This window comes from Lithobates pipiens, unplaced genomic scaffold (assembly GCF_037356315.1).
Source record: "Lithobates pipiens isolate NorthernLeopardFrog02 unplaced genomic scaffold, aLitPip1_a1.2 Scaffold_55, whole genome shotgun sequence".
Classification (NCBI taxonomy): domain Eukaryota; kingdom Metazoa; phylum Chordata; class Amphibia; order Anura; family Ranidae; genus Lithobates; species Lithobates pipiens.
The window spans coordinates 1,005,542-1,017,052 of record NW_027507877.1 but is presented as its reverse complement, the minus strand read 5'-3'; the positions used below and the strand labels follow the sequence as shown (position 1 = coordinate 1,017,052).

Here is an 11,511-nt window from a genome sequence, read left to right as displayed (position 1 = left end):
TGCTCGGTAAGCAAGTGGTTAAAAAAATGAATAGTAAAAATGGAAAGGACTCCTTTATTGTGGGGTTTTTAGGCAGCCAAGCATAAGAAAAAAAAAAAAAAAGGGGAATAGTAATAAATAGACAATATATGAAAAATCTATATTTATTAATATGTAGAAAAAACCCTTTACATGATAATTAAAACATGAGTTCCAGTGGGAAATTAATAATAAAAAGAAACAGATACATATTATCAGACAACGGTTTCATATTAACATTATATAATAAATGTCAAAATTGTGAACCAATCGCAGCCGTGACGCATTTCAACCCACACTGGGGTCTTCTTCAGAGGGACTTTCTGCCCATAAAATGTATCCAAAAAAGAAGAAAAGGAGTTTATTCCCACATGAAGAACCTCTTACATAAAAAGAAAACCCCCAACCAGGGTTCCGGATTACTCCACGAACGCCACAATCAAGAACGGGCCGAAGCCACAGTATGGCTTTCGCGAGGTCACACTTGTAGGGCCCCACCCCCTTCCAAAATGGAAAGAGAGAGGGCACAACCACCCAGTGGTGCGGGTATAGGCGGGTACCACACTGCTCCAAAGGCCAAAACTATAGACCGTGACTTAGCCTGGGATAGGTCTCAATCAGCCGCGCAGACGCTGAGTGTATGTGTAGTCCTCCTGCTGTACTGCTGGAGAAATTAAAATGAGTGAAACAGATTGAACAGACTAATTGAATAGAGTAGCATGTTAAGACCAACTGCAATAAAATTATACTGATTACTATAGTCAGATACCAATTTAAATCACCCCTTGCGGGGTCTCTCTTGATTGATCTTTGTGAGATCCTCGCTGGCAACATCCAGTGATGAGGGTTCAAAAATCCCCTTACTTAACATCTATTTAGCTGTTCAGCCTTTGTTTAATGGTTGTGTGGGATATCAGATGGATTTCATTTGATGTAAGATATTCTTGTTTATATGTATGATCTCTATTTGCTGCTATGTTTTATAATTGCAAACTATTATCATTTTGTGTACTAATAATTAATACATATGCTATTACAGACTTTTGACTCTTTATGCTTGAATAGAACCCCTGAGGAAGGGCAATATGCCGGAAATGTTGGGACAAGTCAATAAGAGTTGTCACTTATATATCTCCATCCATCTATACTTACATGGATTTGTATATATTGCAAATGATCGTTTCTAGTTTTTAATAACGAAATTGTTTGTACAATAATGAAGACATTTGTATTTTTATACTCAGGAGATTCTAGTCACTGTTTAAAGTCCCACTCTCTAGGGGGTTGTTACTTCTGTCTGTACAGGTCATCCGTTAATGCCCCATACACACGATCGGACTACCCGGCAGACTTAGTCCAGCGGACCAGAGTCCACCGGACAATTCGACCGTGTGGTAGCTGCAGTGGACTTTTTCCTCCCCGAAAGTCCGGCGGACTTTGAAAGAAGTCTTGACGGGCTTCCAAAATGAATGGACTTGCCCACACATGGAGTAAAGTCCATATATTTTGAATGTGACTTGAGGTACGAAGGGACTAGCGAAGGAAGTCAATGTGACCGCCTCCATTGGCGATATTGACACCTTGCTAGCCCCGTCGCCTGCCAAAGTCCATACCAGACCCTTATCCAAGCACACAACCCAGCCAGTCAGGAAAGGGGGTGGGTGAGTGAGCGCCCTCCTCCTGATCTGTACCAGCACGCGTGCCCTCAACATGGGGGGTGGGTGCTTTGGGGAAGGGGGGCGCCCTGCGGCCCCCCCACCCCAAACACCTTGTCCCCATGTTGATGAGGACAAGGGCCTCTTCCCGACAACCCTGGCCATTGGTTGTCGGGATCTGGGGGCGGGGGGCTTATCGGAATCCGGGAGCTCCCATTTAGATGTCGTTGCCATCCGGGGGTCTTCTTCCAACTTCGTAGGTCTTCTCCCGCTCTTCGCTTCTTCTGCTGGGCTCCTCCGCTATCTTCTTCCAGCTCTTTTACTAGCGTTGGCCCCGCTACTAGCGTCTTCTTCTTCCGATGTTGACTGAACGCTCTCTCCGGCTGTAATGCCCGGGACACATTGCACGGCGACTTATATAGGCATAAGGGGCGGGGTCACCGGTTGATGCCACATGGTGACCCCACCCCGTATGTTGTCACAGTCCTGGGGGATGCTGGGACTGTGAAATAATAAGGCAACATATCCCTGGCATTACGGGGAGAAGGGGAGAAGGAGGCCCCCCACCCGCAGACCCCGACAACCAATGGCCAGGGTTGTTGGGCGCCAGGTGTCCCCCTTCCCAGAAGCACCCGCCCCCCATGTTGAGGTCATGCGGCCCGGTATGGTTCAGGAGGGGGGGGGGGCGCTCGCTCGTCCTCACCCTCTTTCCTGACTGGCCGGGCTGCGTACTCACATAAGGGTCTGGTATGGACTTTGGGGGGACCCCCACGCAGTTTTTTCGGCGTAGGGGTTCCCCTTAAAATCCATACCAGATGACGGGGCTAGCAAGGTGTCAATCTCGCCGATGGAGCCGGCGACATTGACTTCCTTCGCTAGTCCCGTCGTTCCTCAAGTCATGTTCAAAATGTATGGACTTTACTTCATGTGTGCGCAAGTCCGTTCATTTGAAAAGTCTGTCCAAAAGTCTGGCGGATTGTCCGCCGGATCTAGTCCACCGGAAAAGTGCAAGTCCGCTCGTTCAGAAAGTTCCGGCGGACCTTCGCCGGAAAGTCCGGCGGAAATAGTCTGATCGTGTGTACGTGGCATTAGCCCTTGTATACACGGTCGGATATTCCGACAACCAAATCTGTCAGATTTTGTCCGACGGATTTTGTCAAAAACTGTCACATACACATGGTTGGACAAAGTAGTCAGAAAATCCGATCGTTCAGAATGTGATGACGTTATTTCGTTACGACGGGACTACATTCAGGCTAGTAGCCAATAGCTTTGGTGTAGGAATTTGATCTGAGCATGCGTGGCATTTTGTCCCATCGGAATTCTCTAGACAAGGTCCGATCGGATCATGTTGTCGGAAAGATTTATAGCCAAGCTGGAAAACTTGGTCCGTCGGATATTCCGATGGAAACAGTCCGATGGAGCCCACACAAGGTCGGATTATCCGACACAAGGGCTAAGAGTTACACAGGAGCACTGGTGCTAAACTTAATGCTATAGAGATATACCATGTGTTGGACAAATTTCATATCTAGGTTCCCCAATGCTAGATCTATCCTTAAAATATTTTGTTTAATTTTAATTTTTATATAATTTGTATTATGTCTTCTGTCTACCTTACTGTAGCTGATGGAACAAAGACCATGTTCAGTAACTGGATACGGTAGTCAGCCAAGCAAATTTCAGAGAGCCAGAGATAAATGTAGCAGTAAAGCAAGTAGGATCAGGAGCCAGAAGGAACGCAGCTGAAGAAGTCTTCAACTGGAACGCAGGAAAAAGTCACTGTTGACAAAGGTGAAGGCTGAGATCAAGTGAGCTGGATGGCTTTAAGTAGGCAGGACTGACGAGCAGAATCAACAACAGCTGGGTAACTGTGGAGAGAAATGGAATCTGGCAAATAGCAGACAGCTGAGCGGCCAGCTCAGAGAAGGAAAGGCTGAGCCCAGCTCTGACACACCCCCACCTCCATGAATGAACCTCATCTCCCCACCTCTATCCATAAGCCTTCCCTCTACACCTCCATCAATGTGTTATTTCTCCCTACCTCCATCAAAGAGCCTTCCCTCCCCACCACCATTAACGAGCCTTCCCTCCCCACCGCCATCAATGAGCCTTCCCTCCCCACCGCCATCAATGAGCCTTCCCTCCCCACCGCCATCAATGAGCCTTCCCTCCCCACCGCCATCAATGAGCCTTCCCTCCCCACCTCCATCAATGAGACTTCCCTCCCCACCTCCATCAATGAGACTTCCCTCCCCACCTCCATCAATGAGCCTTTCCTCCCCACCTTCATCACTGAGCCTACCCTCCCCACCTCCATCAATGTGTCATTTCTCCCTACCTCCATCAATGAGCCTTTGTTCCCCACCTTCATAAATTAACATTTCCTCCCCATGTCCATGAATAAGACTTCTCTCCCCACCTCCATCGATGAGCCTTCCCTCCCCACCTCCATCAATGAGCCTTCCATCCCCACCTCCATAACTGTGTTTTGGCCAGCCATGGTATCAGGGAATTAGTAGACCAGACTGTGTGGATTGCACAAAGAAAACCCAGAACGCATGTAGGTGAAGTAATAATAGTGTTTATTATAATAAGTGACAAGTGACAAGAAAGTGAAAACACGCAACCAACCACAAAATCACAAACAAGTAATATATACAATAAATGGGAAATACCAGAGTCTTAAACAAAAGCCAGGCCGAGGTCATACAGAGGGTAATCGGTAGATGGGTAAGGATGGGGATTCAGTAGGAGAGGCAGATGGATGGATGGGCTGCAGAGCAGGGATCCCAGGCAAACAGGAGATAGGAGGGACAGGTCCAGGATGAGCTCGGGATCAGGAGAGATCAGGTCGGGTCAGATGCACGCTCAAGGTCAGAGTACAGGCAACAAGGTCAGGGCACATGGAGACCAAGGCAACCATGTGAGGGCTTGCTGGGTATTTATAAGACTGCCAGTGATTAACCTCATGTAACAGCTGAGCGCAGAAGGTGCCGTCTGCTCCACACTGCAGGAGTACACCCGCTGGTGGACACTGGTACTACAGCTCAAGGATCCAACAGTGCCACCAGCAGGTAAGCCCTCTTATTATAGGCCCTGGGTGTTAGAAGACACTGGTACTGTGATCCAAGAGACCAACAGCGCCACCAATGGCTGGACCTTTTCATGACACATGGCCATCTCTAGTATTCCTTTTTTGTAGCACTTTCGGCCTGTCCCGACCACTGCAAACCAGGAACATCCAACAAGAGCTGCAGTTTTGAAGTTGCTCTGACCCATTCATGTAGACATTGCATTCTGGCTCTTGTCAGAACCTTACACTTCTAAATCCACAAAAAAAAAAAAATACTCCAGCGCTCAATGCAAAGGTTTCGGTGAGTAATGCTTCCTCAGGAGCAGCCCTCCACAGATCGGGGAATCTTCAGTAAACTGCAAAAAACACACACAAAGGGAGCGCAAACTCCTTGTGCATTACCACCAAAAACATATTATAATAACACCACAGCCACATAGGTAACTACTACCACCACTACATAGAGGTGTAATCCCCAAACAAGTGAAAAATTGATAAAACACTAGCCAAGTTGTTAATCCCTCAATGTGTCGTATGGGTTATATTGCTCTCACCACTCACTAGTGTTTCTCTGGCTTACTGTGTTTACCGGCAAACCCAAGAATTTATCCAATGGTATGCTCAGCTGGTCACAGTGGCAAACAGAAATCAGATAGTCTCTGATCACCTCTATGGTCTTGGAGGACCAGAACAAAGTCATGACATCACTTTCTGGTTTAGTACGGAAGTAAACATTTTCTTTTTCTTTTTTTTAAAGCAAAAGATTACATTTTTTGTATCTTTACTTTTAAAGGTAAAGGAGATATTTGGGGTTGAATAGACCCCAGATCTCTTCCTAAAGAGGACCTACCATCCCTTATTTGTATTACAAGGTATGCGTACATTCCTTGTAATAAGAATAAAAGTGATCAAATAAAAAATAATAATAATAAAGCGCCACTATTCCTCTGCACTCGCGCTCAGAAGCAAAAGCATATGTAAATCTCGCACACGGTATTTGCAAAACACATGGTGAGAGCAATAATTATAGACCTCCTCTGTAACTCTAAACCAGTAACTTTTAAACATTTTTTAAGTGCCAAAGTTTGTCGCCATTCCACGAGCATGCACAATTTTAAAATCGTGGCATGTTAGGTATCTATTCGGCGTAACATTATCTTTCACATTTGACTATGAAATAGTTTCATATATTGTGTTTTTCTTGCATTAAAATTCATTAAAAAGTTTATTTATCATTAAAGTTGATTTTTTTTCCAAAAAAGCTGCGTTTAAAAAACCACGGCAAAAAATACCGCGTGACATAAAATATTGCAACAATCGCCGTAGCAAAAAAATACCGGCAAACCCGAGTATACCGATTTAAACTATGGATTTTCATATATCATTTACACATTTTTTGTTGTCTATGTTGCTGTTTTCAAATCTTTATCACATTGCAGCCTGCAGTTCCATGGAAGAGTTATTGTTTAAAAAGCCTCACCAACAGCATCTGTGGTGTTCTGATAACCTCACTGGAGGAGTCTGGAAACCATCCAATCATATTACATCAGATAAGGGTTATAAAAGACTCAAAACTCCACACGTTCCAATAAACCTTCCCGACCACACTTCTCCCATCATCTGATTACTGGTACAGCCATCTCCATCCCGTCTTCTGTATATCTGAGCTCATCCTCTTCACAAGTCTTACTACTGCATTCTGTTTTATCAGATTTATACGTTGGGAGACAATCGGTGACCTACCTTCATCTCCAATGGCGTCCATTGAGGTGAGTGACTTTCTATTCATTTCCATCAGTGATATACCAAATCATTTCAGTATTGCTCTACTTCAACTGTTACAGTGATTACGCCGTCATGCAATGCTGTATCCAAATCACATTTATATTAGACGTGTGCGGTTCGTTTAGTTTCCAAATTAAAATTCAGACAAATTTCCATTATTCGGGAATTCGGATGTATCCGAATTTCCAGATTAGAATAGTACCAAATTTGAATCTATCTGAAATAACGAAAAAAAAAAAAAATTCAGACGAAATTCAAATTTGAAACGGTTTTCAAATTCGAATAGTTTTCCAATTTCCAAAGACAATAAAATAGTATACAAAATAAAGGAATAGAAAAATAAAAATATTTTTTTTTTCTGTTCTATTCCTTTATTTTCTATTCTTTTTTATTCTTTTTGGAAAACTATTCGAAATAGATTTGAAAATGAACAAACAAAACCAAAAACGAATGAAACACGTTTAACCCCTTGCCTACTGGGCACTTAAACACCCTTCCTGCCCAGTCCAATTTTCAGCTTTCGGTGCTCTCACACTTTGAATGACAATTACTCAGTTATGTAACACTGTACCCAAATTAATTTTTTGACCTTTTTTTCACACAAATAGAGCTTTCTTTTGGTGGTATTTGATCACCTCTGGGGTTTTTTATTTTTTGCGCTATAAATTAAAAAAGACCGGAAATTTTGAAAAAAAATAAATAATTTTCTTTGTTTCTGTGATAAAATTATGTAAATTATTAATTTTTCTTCATAAATTTTGGCCACAATTTATACTGCTACATATCTTTGGTAAAAATAACCCAAATTAGTGGATATTATTTGGTCTTTGTGAAAGTTAGAGAGTCCACAAGCTATGGTGCAAATCATAAAAAATGTATCACATCTGATGTACTGGTGGCCTCTCATTTCTTGCGACCCGAACAAGTCAGGGAAGTACAAATACCCCCCAAATGACCCTTTTTTGGAAAGTAGACATTCCAAGGTATTTAGTAAGAGGCATAGTGAGGTTTTTGGTGTTGTAATTTTTTCTCCACAATTCTTTGCAAAATTAAGATTTTTTTGTTTTTTTATTTTTTTCCCCACAAAATTGTCCCTGTAATAGGTTATTTCTCTCACATGGCATGTGTATACCACAAATGACACCCCAAAATAAATTCTGCTACTCCTCCTGAGTATTATGATACCACATGTGTGGGACTTTTTCACAGCCTGGCCACATAGAGGCCCAACATGCAGGGAGCACCGTCACATGTTCTAGGAGCATAAATTACACATCTAACTTGTTGACTACTTATTACACTTTTGAAGGCCCTGGAGCACCAGGACAATGACACATGACACTGACGTGGCACTGATGGCAGATGACACTGATACGTGGCATGTGACACTGATGTGGCAGTGCTGACAGATAGCACTAATACGTGGCACTAATACGTCACTAATACTGATGACACGTGACACTGAGACGTGGCACTGGGGACGTGGCACTAGGGACAAATGGCACGGATAGGTGGCACTGGGGACAGATGACACTGACAGGTGGCATTGGGGACAGGTCACACTGGGGACAGATGGCACTGATTTGTGGCACTGGGGACAGGTGGGCATGTGTGCGTGTGTGTGTGTTTTACTCTGTGTGTGTGTGTACTCACTGACGCTGCAGCTGCAGCATGGAAGCTCTCCCTCCTCACACGCTGTCTGTGTGAGGAGGGGAGTCGGCGATGAGAGATGATCTCATATGTTTACATATGAAATCACCTCTCATTGGACAGGCCGATCGAGTGCTAAATGGCCGCTGTGATTGACCATTTAGCATGATCTGGGATTGGCTGTGTCTGAGGGACACAGCCAACACAGAACTTCCCCGATGCACGCCCGTGGCGGCACAAAGAGGGGAAGTAAATGGGAGGACATCCAGGGATGCCCTCCCGGCAGATAGTGTCTGCTCTGTAGCCGTCTCTTGGATATAGAGCGGGCGTGAAGTGGTTAACTAAACAAATTAATGTAAATAACAAATTGAAACAAGTTTTTTTATGGGGTTTGATCACCTGTGTTTTTTTTTTTTTTTATTTATTATATCAATGAAAAAAATTGAGAAAGAAAAACAATATTTAATATAAAATACTGATACATTGTACACTCATCACACCCATACATTGTACACTCATCACGCCCATACATTGTACGCTCATCACACCCATACATTGTATACTCATCACACCCATACATTGTACGCTCATCACGCCCATACAGTGGGTACATTAACTATAGCGCTGCGGCTTTAAGACCCCTTTCACACTGGGGCGTTTTTCAGGCGTTTTTCAGGCGCTTTAGCGTAAAAAAAAGCGCCTGTAAAGCGCTTGAAAGAAGCCTCATCTGCAGTCCCAATGTGAAAGCCCAAGTGCTTTAAGAACCCTTTCACAATGTCAGCGCCCGAAAAACGCTCGTAAAGCGCTGCTTAAATGAGCGTTATTGGGGCGCTTTTAACCCCTGCTAGTGGCTAAATAAATAGTTAAAAGCGCCCACAAAATGCTGCTGCCAATAGCGTTTTTCAGGCGTTTTTCTGGCGTTTTACAGGCGCTTCCCATTGATTTCAATGGGAAGGGGCGCTTTAGGAGCGTTGTATTCACCGCTCCAAAAGCGCTGCAAAGAAGCTGCTTGCAGGACTTTTTTTTGACGCCCTGCCAGCGCAGCGCCTTGGTGTGAAAGCACTCGGGCTTTTACATTTGGATTGCAGTTGCGGCTTCTTTCAGGCGCTTTTTTTAACGCTGAAGCACCTGAAAAACGCCCCAGTATGAAAGGGATCTCGGTGTGAAAGCACTCGGGCTTTTACATTGGGATTGCAGTTGCGGCTTCTTTCAGACGCTTTTTTTAATGCTAACACGCATGAAAAACGCCCCAGTGTGAAAGGGGTCTAATTAGCACTAATTGCCATGAATTAGCACTAATAGCATTAAAACGGTATTCACTATAGCGCTGGTGAGAAAATACTCCCAAAATCGAATTTGCTATAGTTCCCTGAAGCGAAAGTGCGCCCAAATTCTTACTCTGCTAAAAGCTGGAGAATTGCACATGGAAATAATGTTTAGTGCATGATATAATTGCTTAAATAGTACTGAAATATGTGGTTTATTATTTAATGATAATCTGCTTTTAAACTGTGTGAAAAAGTAATTTCTACACTGAAATATATTTAAAAGTCTGAGAAGAGATAACTTCCCCATCTCTGTACAACTAGGTGCCAACACAACTGAGCATGCTCAGTCCTGCAAATATCTCTAATTTTAGCTCCAGTGTCTTTTTTACCAGGCGCTATAGTAAATACCAAAATTAGCGCTGGGCTAAAATGTGTTTTTGAGAATGAAAATTGGTGCAATGCAAGTTTCAGCCATTGATTCTAATGGTACAATAAATAAATACTTTTAAGGTTGAAATGAAATGTATCTTTCTCTGAAATAAATGTTCCTTGCAACATTGTTGAAACTTCTATTTTTTTTTCTTATCTATTTTGTTTTTAAGAACACTAGAATGTGGAATGTTTTGATAAAATATATTTTTCTCTGTCACTTTCACTTGTTACTCTCCATCTCAAAACAATCTTTACCCAAAACTCACACCGGTGTCTTTACAAAGCACAAACAATACCATTGCTGTTGCAAATTTAAAATGAGTCACAATTTTCTATGCTTTTTATTATTTTCAAATATTCAGAATTTGATCCCAAAAAAATGTGATATGTGTACCAACATCAGAAATCAAAATGTAATTCCCAAAATGTGAGGGTAATATCACTATTCTACACTCACCCACAAAGAACCATCAACTATCACTAAATAAATCAAGAAGAATAACTCTTGAGTAATGTAATTCCATCACCTGTCCAAATAAATGCAGTATTTATGAGCATTTATGTGTAGGAGATTTTCACATGTGGCCGCTCTGTGGCTTAGGTGTTAGAACTTCTGCTTAGTATCCCTGAGTGTCTGGGTTTGATTCCCAAACATGTTGCTTCATTTAGATGAGTTGTCTCATCTCCCAGGTCCTAAAATTATGTCTAAATGTAGTATTTATGTGTAGGAGGGTTCCACCACTATTGTAAATCTTGCCAGATACACTGTCTAGCCAAAATTATTGGGACACCTGCATTTACACACACACACGACCTTTAATGGCAGCAAAGTCTTAGTCCGGGTTTAAAATTTGATTTGGCCCACCCTTTGCAGCTAGAAAAGCTGCTGGGAAGGCTGGGAAGCCTGCCCACCGGGTTTAGGAGTGTGTCTATGGCAATGTTTGACCATTCTTCCAGAAGTGCATTTGTGAGGCCAGGCACGGATGTTGGATGAGAAGGCCTGGCAAGCAGGTTCTACTCTAATTCAGCCAAAAGGTGTTCTATCGGGTTGAGGTCAGGACTCAGTCCGGTGCAGGCCAGTCAAGTTTCTCCACCCCAAACTCGCTCATCAATGTCTTTATGGACCATGCTTTGTGCACTGGTGTGCAGTCATGTTGGAACAGGAAGGGATCGTCTCCAAACTGTTCCCACAAAGTTGGGAGCATGAAATTGTCCACAATGTCTTGGTATGCTGACACCTTAATGCTGCGTACACATGTAGCCGACTATCCGGCGGACTTCCCGCCGGACTGTCCGTCGGGCTTTCCGAACGGGCTACTTGCCCACACACAGCACTTTTTCAGTGGACTAATACGGCGTACTAAGTCCGCCGTACTATCTGCTGTACTTTTGAAATGAACGGACTCGCCCACACACGCAGAGGAAAGTCCACTCATTTCGAGCACGTCTCCAGGTAGGCGGGGCCCGCGAAGGAGATGTCGCTGGCCCCGCCTCTGGTATGGACTTAAAGGGGAACCCCAAAGCCGAAAAAAATCGGCGTGGGGGTCCCCCCAGGTCCACATCAGACCCTTGAACGAGCGCGCTACCCGGCCGGCCAGGAAAGGGGGGACGAGCAAGCGCCCACACC

At 43.7% G+C, this 11,511-nt stretch overlaps 1 protein-coding gene across 5 annotated transcripts in view; it reads left to right on the top strand.

Moving 5' to 3' along the window:
* The first annotated feature begins 6,321 nt into the window (after positions 1 to 6,321).
* The window catches only part of LOC143957707 (cytosolic phospholipase A2 gamma-like), a 174,562-nt gene continuing 169,372 nt past the window's right edge, over positions 6,322 to 11,511 (top strand). For 4 of the 5 annotated variants that reach the window (XM_077467403.1, XM_077467404.1, XM_077467402.1 and 1 more), the window contains exon 1: positions 6,334 to 6,518. In XM_077467403.1, coding sequence (XP_077323529.1) covers positions 6,504 to 6,518 — 15 coding nt within the window. In that variant the 5' untranslated portion in view covers positions 6,334 to 6,503. Of the gene's footprint in view, positions 6,519 to 11,511 lie in introns of all 5 variants that reach the window. The other variant, XM_077467401.1, reaches the window with a different exon arrangement.